Raw genomic sequence first — 25,503 nt, 5'->3', positions numbered from 1 at the left:
GCGAACGTGTCTCTACTGGCCCTCTACGAGGAAGGGAAGAGCGACCCCGAACCCCCTCCATGGACCCTGGCCATTCACCACCCAAGCTCCACCACAAACCTCGAGTCCCACACGTGCGACTGTGGACCAAACCAGCGACCATTGTCAGGTGCCGAATCACGGAGCACACCCTTCCTCCGACGGTCAGGTACACCACCGAACTCTGGACCCCAGCTTGTCTCTCTCCATGGCTGCGAGGGTCCAATAAAACTCTGGGTTTCTTTTCATTTTGTGTGTGTGTCTGCATGTGGGCCCGTCTTTAAGTAGAACTGAATACTTGTTTTGGGGTCATTGTAAATACTTCTTGCATATTCGCATTAAGTCTTGCTTTGTTTCTTCATTTACTGGAAATAAAACTTGTTAGAAATGCCCCCATTTCGTTTCCATCCCTTCTTGCATTGGTCCAGCATGGTTCGGATCTGAGTTTAGCCGGGTTTTTATCCCGGATAATATGATAATTCCAGCCGGCACGGCTTTGGCAGTTTCCGCTCGGCTGCACCCAAACCGGAGTTGGTAGTCGGTAGTTGGAACGCTACCGCAGTTGGTAGAGTGACCCGGTTCGCGCAAGATGTGCCGAGGGAGTGGTTTCCCCGGTAGTCGAAATCGCGTAGTTAATTAGGTAAATTGGTTATTGACAAATAGACCCTACGCTACACGGTTGAAATATTGGCGACCACGGTCGGTTAAACGACCCACTGGCTCGCAGAGTTATCGAGCGACGTCCTAGAATTCCATGGAGTTTGGTGGGAGATGACACAAACCTCCCCCACCTCGTGGTCATTCTTGCCACCGACTCCCGGCCCACAACAATATATATATATATATATATATATATATATATATATGTATATATATGTATATATATATATATATATATATATATATATATATATATATATATATATATATATATATATATATATATATATATATATATATATATATATATATATATATATATATATATATATATATATATATATATATATATATATGTATGCGTGTGTGTGTGTGTGTGTCTATATATATGTATATAATATAGCCTGGTGTTGGCGTAGTGGTTAGGGTAGTGGCTTGGGATCCAAAACGTCGTTGGCCACTTGAATTAATACATACCTGGAGGTTGACTCAGCCTGTCATCCTTCCGAGGTCGGCGAAGTGAGTACCAGTGTTCTGGGCCCGGTGTATGCCCCGGTTAGAATAGGTGTACCATATCCCTGTGTCATAAGAGGCGACCAGGGTTGCGTCAGGAAGGGCATCCAGCGTAAAACCTATGCCAAATCATTATGCGGATCGTAACGGGTGATCCGCTGTGGCGACCCCTAATCGGAGCAACCGAAAGAAGAAGAAGATATATATATATATATATATATATATATATATATATATATATATATATATATATATATATATATATATATATATATGTCCATACATACATACACATACATTCATGTATCTGTGTAATATCTGTCACGTGTTGTATTGTGTTGTTGTCACTGAACTACTCCCTCAAACTTTTGTGAAATCATACCAAACTGCTGGCCTGCAACAACCTCTCCCGTGTGTATGTCCTTACAGTATGTTTTTTGAAATTTTTTGAAAAAACATTTTTTTTTTCAAACTTAAATCTTCAATGTAAATTTCTTATAAAAATGTAATATCACAAATGTTACAAATAGGTTTGCAAAACAAATGTTTGAATTCTGATTGGTATGAATCTTTGAATCATGATAACATGCCAATTCACATACTTATCCTCAGTTAAAACAAGCCTGTCTCTGTCACGACGTGTGGTAAGGTGTTTTTAAAAATATATACATACATATATATATATATTTACACATCGATGTATATTAGTATACAAGCTGTAAATTGTTACAACCCGGGGTTCGGGGTTTGCCACGAGGGGCAGCACTCGGGTCCCTCCTGAATTCCTGCTCTTGAGGCCACCAGGCACAGAAAACTCCATGTGCCTGTGGGTTGCTCAGCAACCAAGAATGCCAATTAGTACTGCCAATCCTGGCAGGGTTACACTACTTTGCGTGTTACCGTTTCCAGTGGATTTACCGCACCAAGCGAGTTTCGTGCCCTCGATGTGCACTTGCATTAACTTACTATATCAGCTGCAGCCGAGCGGAACTGCAAAGTACACACCGGCTCATAAGCAAACCAGGTGGTGTAAAACTTATAGTATAACTATACTTGTACACTGTGTTGGACCAATGAAGAAAAAGACAACCAAGATAGATTGGAAATAACAACAAACAATTGTTTATTACAAACACAAGTAATCATTTTAATGCAAGTATCTGCAAGCAAGAATGCAAAGGGCACATAAGAGCAGATTTAACCATAACACATGTTCATTCTTATTCAGTCTTACTAACAGTTTACACAAAGGACACATGGCCATCATTCGAATCAGGGGAGAAAAATACAACAAGAAGAACTTGAAAAGAAAACAAAAGGTAGAGTCTTTTCTTTTCTTCCTCACCTCACACAGTTTGACGGGGCAGCACAAGCCCAAATATACTAGAGAATGTGGAGGACAGGATGGGGAAGACGGGCAGTAGCGTGTGGAGCAATGGGACATGCAGCCACGTCCCTGAGGTGCCCAGACCAAATGGGTGAGTTATTTCCAGCGTCCTCGATATGCCAGGTGCAAGCAACTCCGTTTCTGCTGGGTCCCGTATCCCGCAGCTCCCCACGAACCAAAAAAAATTATCAGTCCGTCTCAGTTTCTTTCTCTTCCTCACACAGGTTCTGTGAGCTTTATCCATCTCTTAAGACAAGCTTTCTCTCTCGACTCATACTTTCTGCTCCTCTTTCTCTTCCTCTCACCCTGATCGTGCAAGCCTCATGTCCTCACAGGATCTCACATTTTTCCCGTCTCCTCCTGTGTGCTTCTGTCCTCTTCCTCTTCCGAATCGTTTTTTCTTCTGGCTCGGCTCGTGCGAACCTCCTCCTTATTGTTGTGCATCCGATGGGTGCGGGTTCACGATGAAAACGGAGAAGGATTCCACCAGACCAAGGGATGACTGAACAGCAGTGGGTTTGAAGGTAAGACCAATGGCGTGAAGGAGGGATTGTCGAAAGGAGTGGGGTAGAGGTTATTCGTGGATTGAGAAAGGTGGAGGGGGGAGGGAATGGACCGATGGTGTGAGGGAGGAATGATTGAAAGTCGTGGGGGGAGGAAGACATCACACCGAAAACAAAAAAACTAACCAATGCTGGTACTCAATCTGTGCCCTGCTGCCTCATCAAGTTATATAACATACACAGACAGACAGACACACACAGACAGTGGGGTGCAAAAGTATGAATTCATTCAGAAAGTTATTAATTTTATGAATAACAGGAAAAGAGGAAAAATAAGTGTAACCCCCTTATGCTTTGAGAACTGATTCAACTCTATTTGGGATTGATTTAATTCGTTTGTGGATTATGTTTGAATCAACATTTTACCAACAGCGTTGTAATGCACTCCAGAGCAGTCAGACTGCTCACGTACATTTTATCTCTCTCAAATAAATTCACCCTTCATTTACTCTGACAAAACAAAGTGTCAGTCACTATAATAACTATCATATAATAGCACGCACGGTCTCTCAATAAAATGTATTAGCATTTATATCTCGAAACAATACTATCTTGTCGTTTTGCACCATGGATAATAGCTGACTGATGATGTGCAATTAATCAAGCGCATGCTAATGCCATCTGTAAGGTATTGCTAACACAACATCACCACTCTCTCTGTTAAGGTATTACTAACACAACATCACCACTCTCTCTGTTAAGGTATTACTAACACAACATCACCACTCTCTCTGTTAAGGTATTACTAACACAACATCACCACTCTCTCTGTTGTTTAATGATCTATTCTGAAATATTAAAGTCTGTATACAATTTATTGAGATACCATATGTGTGTCTGTATGTACAGTGGTGAGTAAAAGTTTGTGAACCTTTAGAATTTCCTGTATTTTTGCATACATTTGAATTAAATGTGGTCAGTTCTTCATCGAAGTCACAATAATAAATGAAGAGAACCTGATTTAACAATTAACAAAAAAAAAAAAAATCTACTTTATCATTTATTTATCGAGCAAAATGATCCAACATTCAATTTCTTTGTCGGAAAAAGCTTGTTAACCTCGAGGTTAATCAGCTCAATTAACGGGGTAATTACAGTCAGGTGTTTCAATCAATGGGTGACAATCAGGAGTGAGTTTGGGGAGCCCTGTCCTATATGAAAAACACAATCTTTGTTCTTCACCATCAGAGTCTGGTCTTGGAAGCGTGTCATGATTGTCATGAGACATCAAAAGAGATTTCTGAAGACCTCAGAAAAAGAGTCGTCGATGCTCATCAGTTTGGAAAGGGTTTAAAAAAACCATTTCTAAACATCTTGGGCTCCACAAATCCACTGTCAGGCAGACAGTGCACAAATGGAGAAAATTCAACCCATTGTTACTCTTTCCAGGAGCGGTCATCCCAACCAAAATTACTCCAAGAGCAAGGCGTACAATAAGGTCACAAAAAACCCCAGGGTAATGTATGAGGATCTGAAGGCCTCATGTCAGTTTTCATGAGTCCACCATCAGGAAAATGCTGAACAAGAATGGTGTGCATGGGAGTATAGCAAGGAGGAAACCACTGCTGTCCAAGAAGAACATTGCTGCTTGTCTCAAGTTTGTGAAAGACCACCTGGATGATCCAGAAAGCTTTGGAAGAATATTCTGTGGACAGAAAAGTCGAAAGTGGAACTTTTTGGTGGAAATGAGAAGCGTTATGTTTGACAAAAACCAAACACTGCATTCCAACATAAGAATTTCATCTAAACCGTGAAGCATGGTGGTGAGGGTGTCATGGTTTTGGGTGGCTTTACTGCCTCAAGACCCAGACGGCTTGCCATCATTGACGGAACCATGATTTCTGGATTGTACCAGCAAATTCTACAGGGGAATGTCAGGGTATCTGTCTTTGAGCTGAAGCTTAACAGAAAGTGGGTCATGCAGCAAGACAACGATCCTAAACACACAAGTGAATCAACAACAGAATGGCTGAAACAGAATAAATTTTGTCTTTTGGAATGGCCAAGTCAAAGTACAGACCTTAACCCAATTGAAATGTTGTGGCAGAACCTGAAGTGAGCAGTTCATACAACAAAGCCCACAAATATCTCTGAGTTGAAGCTGTTCTGTAAGGAGGAATGGGCCAAATTCCTCCAAGCCAATGTGCAGGACTGATCAAGAGTTACAGGAAACGTTTGGTTGAAGTTATTGCTGCTCAAGGAGGTGCCACCACTTACTCAATGTAATGGTTCACTTGCTTTTTCTGACAAATAAATTGAATGTTGGATGATTTTGCTCATTAAATAAATGATAAAGTCGATTTTTTTTTGTGTGAGTTACTTGTTTAATCAGGTTTTCTTTATCTATTATGAGGAGTTAGATGAAGACCTCATCACATTTTTGGTCAAATTTATGCAGAAATAGTTTGTTGTTGATCACCTTTTTGAATCGGTGATGAAATGTTTCATCCTGACGCTTTTAAATGAACATGTACGTATTGCTGTCCAACTGTCCAAGGCACTTGATTCCTCACCTCACCCCCTCACCTTTTTAATGATTCATCCTCACCCTTGGGATGGTTGAGTTATTATTGAACTCAACTTGGTGATTTCTCTTGATGCACATTTCTTCACCTCACGTAGATAACGTGTTCATTGTCCCATCCTATTGTAAGTCCTCATCCGGTAGGTCAATACGGTTACCTTTGATACTTTCTATCCTCATTTTAAAGGAATTTAACAAAGAACAAACATACTCTTTCTTTTCCCTTTTTCATGGTGACTCTTTTTGCAACATGAAGCCTTGCTACGATTGACCTCCTTCTGCCATTTATTTGATCTTCACATTTATTTCCTGATTTTAATCTTTCACACTTTGTACTTGCAAACTTATCCTCAGCTCGTATTGTCTCACCATTCCTCACTCTCCCGTGTATCTCTCACAGCACCTCATACTGCCTCACTTTACCTTGCCTTGCATCACACTGTCTCACCTCACCACACATCACCTGCCTAACCCTGCCTCACCCTCCCCTCAGTGTGCCTTCGGTGACCTCCGTGGCCTGACTGCATCTCTTCTACTGCTCTGCAAACCTCGTGACCCCATCAGAGATCTCTAGCCTCTTACCTCACTGCCTTGCCTTGCCTTACCTCACAACCATTTCTTTGTCCCTCACCTACCCGCATCATTGCACCCAGCGTTTGCGCAATGCAACCAGGCTGGTAACTCATACTAATGCCCTGGTTTGTGTCCCGTCCCCAGCATGCCTTGGGAAAGGTCATTTCCTCAATGCTAGCCTTGCCAAAGCATATCTTAAAGCTACCACAGCGAGTTCTTGGCTGGGTAGTGAGAGGCATTAAGGTACTGCCTTGTTCATCCATCCACATATCCATCCATACTTTCATCCATGAGATCATCCGACCATCCATTGATTTCCATCTCATGCTGCGCTAATCTGTGCAAATGATCGATGCGCATGCTATTTGCTCCGTTTTCTCTTTTGCTCACTCTACTAACCTGACAATGGTCTCACTCCTCACATTTCCACTGCTTCTCTTTCTATTCATGCCTCACCTTTGACCTCCTAATATTTTCTATTTTACTGCCGTTTATTACTCCTCACACCCTCTAAGCTGACATTATTTACATATCCAAGTTAATGAATCAAATACTTCTATTTTTCATCCAGCCTTGGTTGAATTGTCAGGTGTAGGATGTTATCCTTCTGTGGGTTAATCCTTAGTTTTTAAATGAATACTGTATTATTACTTAGGCTTTGAGATGATGTTGCAAAAGCTGGCTTATACAGTGCCAAAGGCCCTATCCCAGTTGCAGGGCCTGCTTCTCCATATCAATGACTTGTGGCCTTTGCTGCCTTTCCTTATCTCTGCACCTCAACCACCCTCCCCCACCCCACCACCAATTCCTTCCCAATTCCTTAGTGCATGGATGGCAGCTTGCCGTAAGCTCACTTTGCCAACTGAATCCAGTAATTTTTGATGCCTATGCTCCGGCACATCACACTCCTTTTCTGTGGCCTGATCAACCTGCATGCTTCTCCATCTGTGCATGGAATCTCATTGTTCCTTCCTTCGTTTGTCTCTCTCATGGAAATGACACCACACGAGCTTTGTTTTCAATAACCGCAAATCTGTTTCTTTGTATTTCATTGGCTATGGCTGTGTTTTGTCCTTTCACTGAAGTTATGATACCAATGAATATGAGTTTACTATCTTTGATCACCATCCCACACTTACTGTGTTTAGTGTTAACCATTCATCATTCCATGGCATTGTAAATCCATACTGTGCTGGGCAATCATTTATAATTATCCCTAAAATCAGTGTCTTTAGCTCTGCCACCTTCGGCGGACCGAGGTTATGTTTTCACCCCTGTATGTCTGTCTGTTTGTTTGTCCATCTTTCTGTGAACAGGATATCTTAAAAAGTTGACGGATTCGGACCAAATTTGGACAAGTTGGGTGTGTGATAAGGATGAAATGATAAGATTTTGGTGAATATCTGGATCTGGATACGAGAATTTTTATCTCTGCTCACTGAGAGTGGATGGAGGTTATGTTTTCTCCCATGTCTGTCTGTCTCTTTGTGACTCTCTCCAGAGCATAGCTCCTTGTCGTTTGATGCGATCTTGATGAAACTTGGACACAAGCTAGATATCATGGTGTAGTTGTGTCTTTTTGTATGAGGGGCATCCCACGCCCCTTGTGGGTGGAGCCACGCCAACTTGAACTATTTATTTATTTTTTCTCGATTTTTTTTCTCGCAATTTCATTTCCTAGAAGCTGTGTGTAATGTCCATAAGTACAACATATAAAAAAATCCGATTTGATTTGGTCAATTTTGACGGAATAGATAGGTTTTTACAGTAGGACTTCCTCAAAAGCTTCCACTAACTCAATTGTACCGATCGTGGCATTGTTCAATAATGCCCACGAACCATCGTCGCCTCCTGGCTAGTTCATATTTTTATTTCCACTTCTATTTCCTATTTTATAACTGAAGGTTGCACAAACTCCTAGATGAGCTGCTGAGAAGACAAGTGTCAGGCCAAACGTTTGACCATTGAGTGGTCTTCATCCATGATTGTGCAGGCATCATGTACATGACGGGTGTCAAGTACATCACACGTCAGCCTTGCCTGTTTGGCAATGATACTAGTGGGTCATGCCTTCATTCTTAACCGCATTCTAGTTCTGCCGCCATTTTGGATGACAGGAAAACCTTTAACAATCATCGTTTCTCAAACCGCCTAACCGATGAATGCAAAATTTTAAATTTGTAATAAATTTACCCAAGGGAAATATAGTTTGTTAACAATGATGTCATCAGTTATACGATATGGCAGCCATATTCGATCATAAGAAAACCTTTAAAAATGTCCTCCTCTGAAACCGCTTAAATTATTAATGCAAAACTTTAAACTTGTGATCAACAAGTAGGAAATAAAATTTGACAATGATGTCTTTGGCCACGTGGTCTGGCAGCCCCATTAGATCACAGGAAAACCTTTAATATTCATTCTTTCTAAAACTGCTTAACCGGTCAATGCGAAACTTAAAATACATGATCGACTGCCTGTGGGAACTTTTGGTGAAATGAGGCTGATCCAAAACACAATATGGCTGCCAGTGATGTCATAATACAGAAAGTGGGCAATATCTTGGAAAATATGAATTATAGACACTTTTTAGTTGCACATTATCAAATGGGGCTAATTTTGACATAAGAAGAAGCCACATCATCTTTCTGAAAGTGGGCAATATCTCAAAACCTCAAGCTCATAGCATGCAGGGAGTTGCATAACTGTGAACATCGTGTCAACGCTATCTGCCCTAAAATGTGTATTTTAAACCCAGCTCTTATCTTTTAACCTGATCCATCCATCATTCTACTTTTGGCAACCAGCCTGGTAAGCTATAGGGCCGTTGGTCCTCTATTTTTGATTATGGATCTTCACAACCATTACTACCTTCTTGTTTGTTTGCATTATTCTCTGTACTTCATCTGTCTCACAGTTTGTATCCCTGTTTCCTTCTCTGTGTCTCCTTCTTTGGCTTGAACTAAGCTTGCATTTTAACCTTCCTTTCCTGAATTCCAATCCTTCCTGCCTGTTCTATTCCTCATCACTCATATTCCTGAAGTCCCTCACTCTCCTATTTCCAATCCCCAACAAATGATTCCGAAAGATTGATGAATAAGGGAATAATAGAATAGGAATTAAAAAGAGTTGGTGGTGAGGATGGGGGGATTTATTGGTTTGTCAATAACTATTGAGGGTCAGGTCAGGTTAGATCTGTGACCTGCTACAGGTACCATGTAAACCTGTACTAACCTGTTCCATGGTCGGGTTGTCGGCGACTAAACCGTCTACCCCACCAGGTTTTCTGGTGAGGAGGGTGTTTGGATATGGACACCCAGCAGGATTAAAAACAAAACCTGTTAAAGGGCGGAGGAGCTCCTTGTGAGCCAACGGCCATCCATATCTAGTGCCCAACTGTGTCTGCGGACGTCCTCCTGCAGTTGGGTTACTTTTTATTAGGAGGTTGGTGGCAGGATTTGCACTCCGGCCACCATAAAACCCTTCATTCTGCAAAACACAAAAACGCAAAAAAATCTGAAAACCCACTCCGTGGGAGTACCTCCTGCGCAGCTTCCCTTCACAGGGCAGCGAAGGGTCCAACCTAAGATCCAGGCTTTCGGTGACATCTTGGATGCTGCTGTGCTGTCTGTGTCTGTTTGTGGTGAGGGTGTTGAGGTCGTGGAGAGATTCACTTACCTTGGCAGTGATATTCATGTCTCTGCTGGCTGTGAGTCAGAGGTCAATAGACGTCTGGGTCGGGCCTGGGGAGTCATGGTTTCACTGGATCATGGGGTGTGGCGCTGCCGGTACCTGTGCGGGAGGACGAAAGTCCGAGTCTTCAGGTCCTTGGTACTTCCAGTCTTGCTCTATGGATGCGAGACTTGGATTCTGACCAAGGATCTGAGACGGAGACTTAATTCCTTTGGTACCAGATCTCTTCGGAGAATCCTTGGCTATCGCTGGTCGGATTTTGTGTCCAACGAGCGATTGCTGAGAGAGACTCGGATGAGATTTGTTACTTGCATAGTCCGTGAGCGTCAGTTGCGGCTGTATGGACATGTGGCTCGTTTTCCTGACGCTGATCCTGCTCACCAGATTCTCTCAGCGAGGGAGTCTCATGAGTGGAGGAGGCCAGTGGGCCGACCACGTGCCTCGTGGTTGCAGCAGGTTGACCATCATCTCAAGGAGATGGGGATGGGCCTGGCATCTGCCTGGGGGATGGCCAGACGAGGCCCCAGGAGTACCGGCGGAAAGTGGACGCAGCGACGCGCTGTTCTGGCACATGCTCCCACACCTGACCTGACCTATTGAGGGCAAATGGGAATGGGGTGGGCGGTATTGGTAAGCGAGGGTAAGGTAGGTAATAATTTTGGGGTAGAGGTAGTGTTGTGAATCAAAATAAAGACCAATTACTGCACCGTAGTCCCAAGAAGGAAGCCATACATAACAACACACACACGCACGCACGCACATATACATATACATACAATGAATTCCAGAGGTTGGATGTTTGAACTCTGAGGAACGTCCCTTTGATGAACCTAGACACCTGCATCATATTAATATAAATAGACAGTTGTTCAATCTTTCTGCTTTTCCTTGTTGGAATCACCAAGAGCCCATCACATTACCAATCATATTTGTTGTATCAGTCATTTTCTACCATAATCACTTGCCCATCTTCACCATTCTCCTGGTACATCTTGCCTCATCTTGGCTCATTTCCCATCACCATGTTCGGCAAGGCTCTGGCCTCTCCACCATCATACCCTTATTTTCAGCCGTTTAACTTCTTCATGGAAACCGTCTTATTTTTCCGGATGTGTTTCTTCCTTCACCATCTTAGTTTTGTCCTTCTCTCTTCAGTTCCTTTGCTTTTCTCTTTCCAACCCTCTTAATTTTTCCTCCCCTTGTCCATATATTAACCCCCTCCCCCCCCCACTGCTGTCCTTTATAACTTTGTGACCTTTCATTTTAATTTATTTAATATCTATGTATATATTTGGTTTGCTTCTATAAATTTGCATCACATGTTTGTTCATGATGTGAACATTTACTTTCCTTTACACATATTTTTCTCTTTCCTATTTGTTTCAATCCCAATATCTATTTTCCTTTTTCATTATTATTTGTTTATTTCTGCTTTGTTTGTGGGTTTTTTTATTTTTTATCTTGTGTCCTGTCCTCTTTGGATTTCTTTTCTTTTTCTTGCCTTTTGCATGTTATTATTTCCCTTTTCAATATAGAAAGGTGCCTGTCTTAGGGATAAGCTAAATGCCTGAGTGCTGCAGGTTACCAGTTTGGTGTTTGTATTACATCAGAAATCTTTACCTTCTGCCATCACTGGCTCTTTGACTGGACTGGGTTTGTTGTGCAGTTTGCTTACACGGCATGGGTCAAGGATTCAAAGTCAGCGCTGAAGGAACGAGAGCAAGAACACCAGAATAGGCAGAGTCGGAAGAAGCATGAGAGGCATGGTGAGTGTGTGTGTGTGTGTGTGTGTGTGTGTGTGTGTGTGTGTGTGTGTGTGTGTGTGTGTGTGTGTGTGATGATAAGGTCGTGTATTTTAATTATATATTTTTTGCAATGTTGAAATTTATAAACACGCTTAATAACAGCAGGTTTTTGAGTTAATATACTAAAGTAGTGAGGGACACGTGGATATGGGACGACTATGGAGACGGCTTAAACTGATGGAGAATGTGTTGAGAAAAAGAAGACGATACGGCAGGCAAGAGTGGAGAATATCCAAGGTAAGCATCAGGAGATCACTTGAGAGTGTGCTGAACTCCAATGAAGGGCTGGAGGAAAGAGTGGAATTGGACAGACACAATATTGTTCCACAGGCAAGAAAAAAGGGTTGGGGTTTGGTGGCAAAGATGTGAGTGTGAGTGTAAGGTTTGATTTTGAGATAGATATATAAGCAGTGAATTATTTAGTCATCATGGACAGTCATCTGAAGCCCTGGCGAGGTGGAAAGCTGAAGATGTGAGACTCAGTGATAGCGAATGGAAAACAGACGAGATACTATCTGCTTACTATTGGTAAGTTACAGGCCTTTTGGCCTTACTTTCCTTGATGCCTGGGACAATAATCTCCATTGCTTTCAAGGAAGCAATGTGTATTGCAGGAATCCAAATACCCAATCAACAACTGTACACAACAATAATGTAAAAATGCATGTAAGATGTGAGGACTTGGAGACACCAATAATGAACTTTGTGGTCGAAAATCCGATGTTAAATCGTGGATATTAACCTTAAAACGTCATCTCCTTCAGAATATATATATATATATATATATATATATATATATATATATATATATATATATATATATATATATATATATATATATATTGTTACGAATCTGCCGCCCACCCAGCGTGCGGACAGCTGCTTGAGCCAATGGCGGCCGTCTTGCCCACCGAACGGACAATTCAGTGGCGACTTTCCGGAACTGTTCTGGCACATGCTCCCATACCTGACCTGACCTTTCCGGAACAACGCCGAAAACCAGTCACGGGTGTGCTCCAGGCGCACACCACGGCCTAGTCAACACTCTACCCACGTGCGACAGGGTCTATCGCCGAATTATCGATATACCTAAGTATTCGCGTCGGCAGACTACCGAGAGACCGTACCTCAATGAAGGCCTGCTTGGGCACGAACCGCTTAAGCGGTTCGTTCCGTTCTGGGATATCCGAGTGGTGTATTATCGCCAGGCCTCGTTGGACCCGATTCTATTATCGGCTATTTAAAAGCCCGCTAAATTCCGAGAGCAATACGGCGGTTCAATGGGGAAAGAGGACACGACGAATGGCTTAACATTCACACAAGGACATTTATTACTATAGCGCGTATGCAGGCATGCACGTATACAATTAGGCAAGGCAAACACGCAAGCATTTATGCAAGGCAAAGAAAAGCAAAGCAATCAACAAAAGCACGACAACAAGAACTACAACCGTTGTCTATTTATTATGTACAATTACTTAAACACGTTTTACTTGATGGACTGGCACCACAAACACACACACAAAAACCCAGAAAATAAAGAAAGAGAACGTGACCGTGTGGTGATTTATTGGGGCTCCGTACTCCTTCGCCCGACCTCGCGCTCGTACCGCCCTCACGTTTCTCTCTCCTCACGCCTATCTTCCGACCTCGATTCTCCCGTTCTCCTCACGACCGACCCAGAGAGCCCTCGGTCCGGAGCCCCACCTCACTCACAGTCCTCAGCGACGGAGACAGAGACAGAGACAGAGACAGAGACAGAGACAGAGACAGAGACAGAGACAGAGACAGAGACAGAGACAGAGACAGAGACAGAGACAGAGTGAGAGTGAGAGTGAGAGTGAGAGAGAGAGAGTGAGCGAGTGTGAGAGTGTGAGAGTGAGAGAGTGAGAGAGTGAGTGAGAGAGTGAGTGAGAGAGTGAGAGAGTGAGAGAGTGAGAGAGTGAGTGAGAGAGTGAGAGAGTGAGAGAGTGAGTGAGAGAGTGAGTGAGAGAGTGAGTGAGAGAGTGAGAGAGTGAGTGAGAGAGTGAGAGAGTGAGAGAGTGAGTGAGAGAGTGAGAGAGTGAGTGAGAGAGTGAGAGAGTGAGAGAGTGAGTGAGAGAGTGAGAGAGTGAGAGAGTGAGTGAGAGAGTGAGTGAGAGAGTGAGTGAGAGAGTGAGAGAGTGAGTGAGAGAGTGAGAGAGTGAGTGAGAGAGTGAGTGAGTGAGTGAGAGAGTGAGAGAGTGAGAGAGTGAGAGAGTGAGAGAGTGAGAGAGTGAGAGAGTGAGAGAGTGAGAGAGTGAGAGAGTGAGAGAGTGAGAGAGTGAGAGAGTGTTCTCCTCAGTGCTCGCGTTCCTGGTGATGACTCTCCCACTCTTCTTTTTCCACGCTCGCGTTCCTCCTTTTTATACCCACGCCCCGCCCCTTCTCAACTCCCACCCTTCCTTCCAGAACACTCGGGAAACTTCCAGACGGAAGCGTTTTCCCGCCAAAAATCGGGGACGCTCGCACCATTGCCTGCTTCATTGCTTGGGTTTTCACACTTGTCCCTTCCAGGGTGAAATCCAGCGCGTTTGTCAGCGAAGATGCCATTCGTTGGTGGGGAGGGGAAAACGGGGATCACTTGCTTTCCCTCGACGAAGGCCAGGCCTCTGGCAACCGTGCTGAGGTGGAAATGCGGTAGTGGTGTGGTTGGCATTTTGTGGTTGTCTTGATGGTGGTGTGGCTTGCATTTGTGGTGGCCAGAAGGGTGGTGTGGCTGCGTTTGTGGTGGTAGTGAGGGTGGTGTGGTTGGGCGGTGGTGGTTTAAGGTGGTTGTTGTGAAGGCGACTTTTCGTTGTCTTTGGGGATGCTTGACGATTGACGAGAAGGTGGTTGTGGTGATCATGGTTGTTGTGGTAGGTGGCTTGGTTGGTCCTAAATAACGATAGTAAAGAAAAACGGCTAACTCAAAGATCACAGCCCTGTCCACACGGATAACCCCCATTAAACAACGGTGGGGAAATCTAACTGAACACGGACTTATCGGAATAACTGAACTAAGGACCTATATGGTGTTCTGCGAATTTCCACAGCCGTAACACTTCCCCTTCCCCTTTTTACAGACTCATCCCGAGTCGTCGAATTTTCGTGTGCCATCATGTGTAAGTTTCCCCTAGTACGTTTTATCTTCGGATCCCTGAGTGCGACATTTAGTGTATTCGTGTCCAAAAAATAAATAACCTACGGGCTGAGTAACTAACTAAACAAACCCACTCATGCAGATGACTTAACTGAATTGCCGGTGCTAAGACACACATGCAAAGGGGGCGCAAAAACATGTACATTTTTAACTTAACCTTATCCTTATAATTTTACACTAAACCATGGCCCAGGACTGATTGACTCTGTGGGAAAAAGGCAGATAGCAATGTCAGTCAGTATTTCAGGGTGAGCGCTCCGCAGCTGAAGGTCGAATGTCTTCGGGGCCTGTTCAAAAGTCTCCGTTGTCTGTCATAAAAACCTTTTTATATCTTCAGCTGCTGAAGGCAACTCACCCTAACCCGGCGGCTATGCGCCATCTCACAGGCCATTCTTCAAGCAGGGAGCCAGGCTGCTCACACGCAGTCTCTGGCTCATGAAACAAATGCAGGTGACAGGGAATGTGGCCGGCTGCACTAATGCAGTCCTAGGCCTCCCCCGTAAAATGAGCGCAGTGAACACAAACGGTGCACGGGCTGCACAAATGCAGTCTCTGTGTGCAGCTGCTTGCAAGGCAGTCCCTGCAGAACACTGGATGTGGCGCAAGCAAACACAAGCAACTGAGCGGTGCATGGGCTGCCAATGCAGTCACCTGATGCGGCTGCCTACAGGGCAGCCCCTGCAGAACGCGCGATGATCCTGGCCCACATGGTGATGGATGAATGGGGCAAATGCAAGGAAAAGGGCCAGCAGGCATGGGGTCAGGGCAAAGGCAGGCAGACAAGGCATGGCAAGGCAAGACAAGGCCGTTGTAGCAAAACGGGCCGGTGGTGAAGCTGACTGGCACAGGCCTTGTAGCAAAAACAGCCGGCAAATGAGCTGACCGGCACAGGCCTTGTAGCAAACAGCCGGCAGATGAATTGACCGGCATAGGCCTTGTAGCAAAACAACCGGCAGATGAAGCTGGCTGACCTCTTGTCTTGTACTGGAGGTTCGTGGAGGGAGTGCGGTGGTGCTGGCCACTCGGAAGGCGGGCTCGGACCTACCCTACTGTCTGCCTCCCAACCTATCACCTTTGCCTGTCTCTGTTCATACCCACTCCCTTAGTTTGCATACCACAAATAATTTAACCCCAACTTATTTTTTTGTTTTATTTTGTTTTATTTTGTTTTATTTTATTTTTATTTTGCCTATTATAAATCGTCTCCCTAACCCCCTTTATAGTCTCTGTCCGGCTAACCTATCGTCATCCGAGCCTACTCCCAACCGCTACGTTCCCTTCCTGGAGGGGACTAAGGGAGAGCTCGTGTCCTGTGTCGAGGCCCAATGAAGCCTCAGAATGGCCTCCACAGATTTCAGCGATCTCAACTGAAGGTGGGTCCAGCGGCCCACAACGAGCGAACGGATGGATGGTGCGGAGGGGTACACTTCCTATCTACCCTAACAATTATTACTTAAACTACCCCCAGGGCTTTCCAAAAGCGCCTCTCGCCTAAACTATCGGTTCTAACAACCAAGATTCCTGTCGCCTGTGTTGGTGTCCTCACAAATTTCGGCATGGCCCTCCAATTTTCCCTCGTGCCCTCGCACGGTTTTGTGGCTGGGACGCGTGGCTCCCTTGGCAGGAACTACCCTCTGCCGATTCTCCAACTATGGCACCCCCGGGCCATGCAACTGTGTCCGAGCCTACCAGCTCCCTAAACACTGGGGAGTGCCCTCCATGGCTACTCCCCTGAAACGCTCACGTGGCAGGCTGGCGCCCCGGGCCCCTTCCCTGTGTGCCCGTGCCCAATGCACTGCCCACATGGCCAATGGCGCCCCGCGCCCCACATCATGCAGGCCCACCCGTGCCTACAAGCACTATCCCGGCCCTCCATGGACCCTTGGCCTACCGCGGCTGACTAGCCCGGTGCCCAGGGTACCCACTAAGCGATACTCACCGTTCGCAGCCATGCTCCCAGCCCGTTAACAGGGCTCCTGCACCCCTCCAAACGGGTTTCGAGCCTACGTTCCCACCAACAGCAAAACGACCTCCATTTTGTCAATTTGACTAACCCACTAACTCGCTTTACACTGACCCCGGGGCCCCTTGGGTGGGAATCACTCCTCCCCCCAATCACTCATCGCACCATGCATTCCACATTCACTCCATTCACACAGGCTCGCTGGCCTCACTCACTCACCAAGTACATTTTCCATTCTCTTCTCACACATCGCTGATAACTGCCATTCCTCTTGCTAATTTCCATAACTATATCGTGCTCCCTCATCATCCCTTACACTATAGCACGTTCCATTTAACACAACGTAGCTAAACTACGTCCCCTCTACACACTCAAAAGTCTGTCCGTGTTCTCAAAATCAAAATCCCTTTTTCCATCCTAAATCTAAACTGAATCCCTCTACCTAATCCATTCCACGGGCTCCATGAGGACTTATCCCTGCCCCATGAAGCCGGTCTAACTAACACTAACCCACCCCCCAAACTAGTTCCATTCCTGTGCCCTGGTCAGGGGGGTCTACCACCCCTTGCGCGGAATCCTGTTCACCCGAAGTGAGGCTTGCTTTTTCTATTATTATTATTATTATTATTATTATTCTTATTCTTATTCTTATTCTTATTCTTGCGAGCACCAGCGCGGCAACTCGCAACCTGCGCTTTACTCTCCGTGACGTGATGGCAGCTGCTCGTGCTTCGCGCACCTCGTCCCTCCTCGGACGGTACCATCCGGCAGGGATTTCCCCTCCTGGCGGATTCCGACCATGCAGCCACGACATCATCCTGCGCATTCTAAGCAAGCCTCGCGTTTCGAGGGGTTCCCCACATGAGCACATGTGCTCTGCTTGTTGGAGCTTCACACACGCTCGCCTGGAGAACCCGTCCGGTCCAAATTCGTCATCCAGCCTACCTTCTGTCCATCCGCGGGATCGGCTAATCCACCGCGTGCGTTTACGGACCGGGCTTCACTCCCGCAGGCACGCACGTGGCGGCCTCGTGCGTAGCACAGCACGGACGCCGCACGTGCTGCTGTGCAAACCGGCACTCGGTCGCTACTCGGCCTTTGTTCACCATCGGGCACTGTCGTCGTCGCACTCTCGCGCCCAAGCTCCCACGTTCCACGACGCTCACACACCTCGACATGACATTTACACGGGGAGATGCGGTTGCATGTTCGCGCATGCCAACCGCCATCTCCCTCACATACAGCACTCTCACACACGCTGTCTCTTTCACACACGGCCGTTCACTTACTCGCGCCGTTTCACTCACACATTTCGAAACCACACACGCTGTTTCCCTCGCACACGCTGTTCCTTCCACACATGGTGCTTCATCCACACACGGTGTTTCATCCACACTCGGTGTGCTGGGAGGCACGCACTTCGGCTCACTCGCAACCTCGCACACCATTTTACTCACAAACGCGTTCTCTTTCACACACAACCTTTCACCCACGTTATGCACGCTTTTTAGCACACATTTCGCCACACTCATGAACACACACACCAGGACATTCGCAATGGGGAATCGCGTCACCACAAAGGGTTCCGGGGCCTCCAAACCCCCTAAGCTCCATATGTACCCATGAACAGCACTCACCCCCTCTAACTCGCTCGGCACGACCGGACCCACCTAGTCGAGATCCGCTTCAATGGGGAATATTCCCTCCCCTCGTTCCATAAGGAGGCTATTCGGCTGCTTGCACCGGGTCACGACACATTCCCCGAGCTCCCCTTCATTGGACTCCACTACCTCCATGTGTGTGTGCTCGTCTTTCACCCCGTCTTTATCATGTAGTCTCTCCCCTACCGTTTCCATCTCCCGCGTCTCTGTTAATTATTTTACTTCCTGCGTCTCCCTTGTTATCTCCCTCATCTCTACATGTCTCGTACACATCTCAGTCACCCCATTTAATTTTTCCCTCTGTGTCACCGTCACTTTCTCTGCCGTTACAAGTCTCATCCAACACGTCTCCTGAATTAATTTGTCCTCACCTGTCTCCACTGCGGGGCTGACACACTCCACACTCCCCTCATCTCGCTCGCTCCAGTACGTGGCGCCGCCATTATGAGCTCCACTGCTTCGTCGTACGCTATCGCCATTAAGCCCGGCCTGCAGGCCTCGGCCTATGCGCTGCATTTCACCCCGCAGTGTTTGCATATTTGCATCCATTTTGTTTTCCATCCTTAACCTGCACGCATTTGTATTTATCTTGCTGTTCGTGCCATCCATTTTTGCCAGCAAAATCATCAATAGCTGGCCCATGTCAGGTGGATCTGCGGCAATCGCTTCGCCATCAGGCATGGATCTGCCGGGGACTGGGGATGGATTTTGACGGAGGAGGAGGGGGTGTCAAAAACCGCGGCCGCTGCCGCTGCGCCCATTTCGGGTTCTGGGTTCAGTTGTGGGGGAAATTCAACCTGCATCTCAATGGGAATGTCCTACACGGGGATTTCATCCTGGGCCATGGATTCTAACATTTCTAAATTTATTTCTAAACCCTCCGAGGTCATGTGGAGGTTGTGTTGGTTCGTTCAGTTTCGTTGTGCAGATCACCAATCTAAACGAAATTCACCCTGTACATTCATGAGAACACACCATTGAAATTCCTACTTGTTTCCATATGCACAAGTTGACACACTGACAGTTATTACCATTTGAAATTACCGCCGTGAAGTGGGCGTGGCGTGCTTGTAATCGCGGAGGAAACATTGAGGAAACAAATCAAGATGGCGGCGCCCATGGTTGTCGAGTGATTTCGAGTGATTTTTGGTCTTTCAACAACCAAATATGCGTTGTTTCATGCACTTGGGCAGGGAGGATGATGAGAAAGAGACGCAATTCACGGATAAGAGCTGGCGTAAGGTATGCGAGTGTGCGAAGGTTTGGTGCGATGCCGCAGATAGTGAAACTATCAACAAATGCCGTTTGCTGGCTGATCAAATGGTGAAACTGCAGCCAATGACTGATCCTCCTGCGGATGCCGGCTGTCACCGGTTCTGCTATGCGTCGTTTTGTAACAAGGATCATATAAAACGCGCTGAAGCAAGAAAAAGGAAATCAGAAGCCAGCATAACTGCAGTTTCTGCTTCAGCCAGTGAGGTGGTGGGCGGACTAGAACAAGAGGGGCACTCATACCACAAAATACGTAGAAAATCCCTCAGAACCTCTGCAGAAAGGGTGGCTAGCAAATAAGATGGTGTACTTCCAAGAGTTTGTGTGATATGCCAGAAAAAAGACAAATTCATCCGTGTCAAAGGAAAATCTCAACGTGATCAGTTGTCCCTGGCAGAAACACAGGATGGAGGAAAGCTGAGGGAAACTGCTGAGCAGAGGAGAGATGAACATGATGTGAGAATAATAACAACTATAAAGGATAAAGACTGTGTGGTGCTGGCAGTTTGTTATCACCATAAATGTTATTATGAGTTTGTGAATGACACATACCACAGACAGAGTGAAAGTAAACTCCAACTCAGAAAGTGAACTATGATTCAACATTTGACATTTTCTGTGATAAAGTAATCCAGGTAAGACTCATTGATGGAAAGCAATCTATACATATGAAGAAGTTGTGTGAGATGTTCAATGACCTACTCAGAGTATGCGAAGGTCAGGATAAGGCCAACTACCAGGCAACAACACTGAAGAAAAGACTGCAGGAACGGTACCCAGACATGATTTTCTATCGTCCACCAAAAATGTCTGAGAGCGAAGTGGTGTACATGAAGGACATTGATATTGATTCCATTGCTCAGGCTGCTGTTGTAGACAGTAGCTCTACAACAGAAACAGAGTCAACTACAGAGGATGAAGCCAGCCAGGGTCCACAGCAGGATGACTCAGGCCTCAATTTACATGTTCTATACTCGGGAGCACTCATGGTGAGGGATGACCTGAACAAACACCAAAGTGTGGACATTACATGGCCCTACTTGGAAATAGTGGAGCTAGCACGAGAGCTTATACGGGCAACTCATACGTCGAACTGGCCAAAACACCTTGCGATCATGAGAGCGTCAATGCCCTGGTACTTTGCGTACAATCACCTAAACTATCCAAGGTACTTACCCGTTTACTGGCTGGAAATGGCCGGGCTCGAGTACTCCCACCAAGACACCTATCAAGCATTCATGGACGGCAAATGGACTGCCCAATAGCATACTCGTTATGTATTTCTTGGTGTTGCGTGTGATCAGATCATAGAGCAGACTTTAAATAGGGACAGCAAGACCAGTGGAGGCATCATTGGTTACACTCAGAAAAGCACAGCTGTGAAGAAGTGGATCCTGTCCCAACCAGCACGTGCGGAAATCGCAAGGAAATGTGAGTCCATGGCGGGTATCCATGACGAGCCCCGAACGAGAAAGGATTTGGATGTGTCGAGCTCGAAGAAGAACGAAGCAGTGGTGGGACAAGTGATGGACACAGTACTTCAAATGATTAACCCTTTCTCCGGCGCTCACCTTGAACTTGTCAATATTAGTTCAGGTATCATCGCACCGCCAGCCACTTCCACGGACTTGATGAACATGTATGTCAAGGAAGAGAATGCTGTCGTGTAATTCATGCGTGATCGGATTCTCTCAGGTGAGGTCCCATTCTTCAGTCCGATTTCGAAGGCCAAATTGGCAACTTTCTCGAAGGCGCGAGGAAAGTCGGGGACTCCCCACCAGCAGACGCCGAAGGTTGAAATTGCGAATGAACATCGTCTTTTCACACGACTGCTGTTGATTGGCGAGAAAAGCAATGTAACACTTCACGATCTGCTCGCATACCCACTGGCGAACATATCTTTCCCGCTGGCATCCGGTGATGGTTCGATTGCTGTTAGGGTTAGATTGCTTCCGATTGTCCAATCTCAGATTGCTGAGATAGACAAAGCCAAACTCTGCAACCATATACTGAAACTGTGGCCCGATTGCCGTGTGGACGCTCGGCCTATCCAAGGTGCAATGATTGTGGATGGAATGGCCGTTATTCAGGCGATAAAGGCTAGTTCACTGCCTAACACTTTCGGCAAACTGGAAGAGATGGTGCTGAACATCGTAGTGGCCAAAGCACGACATAACCAATCTTCGAGACTGGACGTGGTCTTTGAAACTTACCCAACTATCAGCATCAAGTGCCTGGAGCATGCCAGACGAGCGGGCAGGGTGGGCGATCTTCAGGTGCGAACCATCTACGGACGTGATCAAGCCCTTCCAAAACAGTGGGCCAATTATCTTCTGAGCGGAGCCAACAAGGAGGCGTTGATAGAGTTCATTGTCGAATCGTGGACGAGAAACATCTCTCCATCAAAACTGGGTGACATGCTGTTGTACGTCAGTCATGCCAGCAAATATGAGAAAATCAAGGCGTCGAATGGTGTCATGACTGTGTCGTCAGTACCTGAACTTGAATGTGACCATGAGGAAGCTGACACGAAGCTCCTGCTACACGCCGTTCACGCGGGACAGAATGAAGAGTCGGTTCACGTAGAGAGTTTCGACACCGATGTGTTTGTGTTGGCATTGGCTGACTCGAAGTCGATTCGGGCACGAAATTTCCATCTGGTCACAGGAAGTCCCAAGGACATTATCGTAGTTGACAGTAGAAAGCTGAGTAATGCCCTGGAAAGTTCTGTCTGCGATGCGTTGATAGGTTTGCACAATTTCATGGGAAGTGATACCACCAGTGCATTCCAGGGTAAGGGCAAAACAAGGCCATTTGACTTGATGATGAAGGTTCCCCATCTCATCACCTGTTTCAGGAGCATTGGTCGAGAATTCACGCAATATCAGAATATCATTCACGACCTGGAACAATTCGTCTGTGCCATGTACAATCAGCCGACCATGAAGAGTGTGGATGAGGCTCGCTACAAGCTATTCTGCAGCCAGTCGCTGGGAGAACAGAAGTTGCCACCTTCAAGCGACGCTCTGATGCTGCATTGCAAAAGAGTGAACTATCAGTCTGCGATCCACCACCGCATGACAGAGGTTTATAGAAGCCCCTTCTACATTTCACGGATGGGTGGAACGCAACGGAGCACTGATTGTTCACTGGCTGAACAAACCACCAGCGCCGAAGGAACTGTTAGAGGTGACGAAATGTAATTGCAAGAAGACGAAAGGCGAGACCAACCAGTGTTCTTGTCGGTCAAAAGGACTGTCCTGCACAGAGTGCTGTGGGTGTCAAAACTGTGCTAACGATGAACAGACCGGTGCGGAAATAGAACTTATGGATGATGAAAGCAGAACTGACGATGATTCCAACAACAAACTGTGAATGCGGGTGTCACACTGCTTTTGCTGTGGTGATCTACTACACAGTAGTATTCAGGTTGGTTAGCATGTAATCGTGGACTTGAGTTTAGTAATAGCAGCAGTCAAGAGCCTAGTTCAGCAACCGCTTCAGAGCAAGAAATACTGGAGTTCTAAGACAGTAATCCTCTTGTGGCGGTTGTACTTTTCATCAGGCTGAGTCACGCAGTGTCTTTGTCTTTGATTTAATCCGTAATTGCCAATGTAACTGTCTTTAATAGGCGCTGTAACTGCCTTTAATAGTCAATGTAACTACCTTTAATAGGCGCTGTAACTGTCTTTAATAGTCAATGTAACTACCTTTAATAGCCAGTGTGGCTGCCTTTTCTGCAAAAAGTTTCCTTGGTCAACTCGAAGGCCTGTCTGGTCGGTCCAGACGTTTTCGGCCGGTAAAAATATAACTGCTTCAGTTTACGACCTTTAATCATAAACATCTTTAATAACGGTGAATCGGGCTCTGTATAAACATATTGTATCATTTTTAGACCTCACAAGAGTTTTCTTTGACGTACATATCAGTCTAACCTTGATTCTTCATTTCTGTGTCAAAATCGTGCTTTAATGTTCAGTGTGTCTTTAATTGCCAAAAATGACCAATTGTGCCACATCCTCGACGTGGAAACAAGGGGATTTGGATTCAGCATCTAAAATTCTTTAAGTATGTCAAATTTTATCCAGATTAGTGATCTGCACAACGAAAATCATTTTCTGAAGGTAATAGCGAGTACCTCCACATGCTCTATCCTGCCCCTGTTTGCCTTGAACCGCCATCTTACTTCTCAGAATAAATTTAAAGCTCGTATTTGGGGGAATGGAGGGTCGCTCTACACACCCCTGATCCGATTCCTGTTAATTTAGTTTGGAGGGGAATGAATCTGTTTCCCACTCCTTGACAACAGTGTTACGCTCGTACCACCCTCACGGTTCTCTCTCCTCACGCCTATCTTCCGACCTCGATTCTCCACCGATTCTCCTATCCACCTCGCTCACAGTCCTCAGCGAGAGAGAGAGAGAGAGAGAGAGAGAGAGAGAGAGAGAGAGAGAGAGAGAGAGAGAGAGAGAGAGAGAGAGAGAGAGAGAGAGAGAGAGAGAGAGAGAGAGAGAGAGAGATAGAGAGATATTCTCCTCAACGCTTGCGTTCCTGGTGACGACTCTACCACTCTTCTTTTTCGCGCTCGCGTTCCTGGTGACGACTCTCCCACTCTTCTTTTTCCGCGCTCGCGTTCCTGGTGACGACTCTCCCACTTCTTTTTGGCGCTCGCGTTCCTGATGACAACTCTCCCACTCTTCTTTTTCCGCGCTCACGTTCCTGGTGACGACTCTCCCACTCTTCTTTTTCCGCGTTCACGTTCCTGGTGACGACTCTCCCACTCTTCTTTTTCCGTGCTCACGTTCCTGGTGACGACTCTCCCACTCTTCTTTTTCCGCACTCGCGTTCCTGGTGACGACTCTCCCACTCTTCTTTTTCCGCGTTCACGTTCCTGGTGACGACTCTCCCACTCTTCTTTTTCCGCGCTCACGTTCCTGGTGACGACTCTCCCACTCTTCTTTTTCCGCGCTCGCGTTCCTGGTGACGACTCTCCCACTCTTCTTTTTCCGCGCTCGCGTTCCTCCTTTTTATACCCACGCCCCGCCCCTTCTCAACTCCCACCCTTCCTTCCAGAACACGCGGGAAATTTCCAGAAGGAAGCGTTTTCCCACCAAAAATCGGGGACGCTATATATATATATATATATATATATATATATATATATATATATATATATATATATATATATATATATATATATATATATATATATATATATATATTATCAAAAGGTCAAACAAAGCTGTTCTTCCAGCCTTCAGAAGAAGATGAAGGACAATACACTGTCTGATGTCATGTCCTAACTGTGAAACACCAGGATGACAATGTATAGTCAGACCAGAGAGCAAACCCAGACAAGATAGCCCAAAGGTGAGTGCACTACCTTTGAGTGATCTTGCCAACCAAAGCATAAGTGGAGTCATTACACTCTACTTTCCTGGTGGCGTGTCCAAGGTAATACTTTCATTTTGAAATAATTCACAAAAGGAGAGCACCCATTAGAACTTGGCTTGACTAGTTGTGACCGGGTGTTGGAGGAAAGATACAGGTTAGACATTTTAGATCTCAGATGGAATGATGCTTTGGTTTGTCAAAGAAAACAAAGTCTTTATTTCAAATTTACACAATTTTCCCAGATTACCGTAAATATATCCTTAACTAAGCATGTACACAAGCTAACAGTTCAGCAAAATGTATCGGCACAATCTGAA

General features: G+C 45.7%; 1 protein-coding gene across 1 annotated transcript in view; it reads left to right on the top strand.

Annotated features, from left to right (window-relative positions):
- Positions 1-25,503, top strand: part of PIEZO2 (piezo type mechanosensitive ion channel component 2) — a 343,960-nt gene that overhangs the window by 237,202 nt on the left and 81,255 nt on the right. Inside the window, exon 34 of the mRNA XM_085890260.1 lies at positions 11,598-11,697. Within this exon, the coding sequence (XP_085746386.1) occupies positions 11,598-11,697 (100 nt within the window). The remainder of the gene's footprint in view (positions 1-11,597; positions 11,698-25,503) is intronic.

Source organism: Eptatretus burgeri, chromosome 7, assembly GCF_056783735.1.
Source record: "Eptatretus burgeri isolate ZD-2024b chromosome 7, Ebu_testis_v1, whole genome shotgun sequence".
NCBI lineage: Eukaryota > Metazoa > Chordata > Myxini > Myxiniformes > Myxinidae > Eptatretus > Eptatretus burgeri.
Note: the sequence above shows the minus strand (reverse complement) of the source record. Positions and strands in the feature narration are given on the sequence as shown.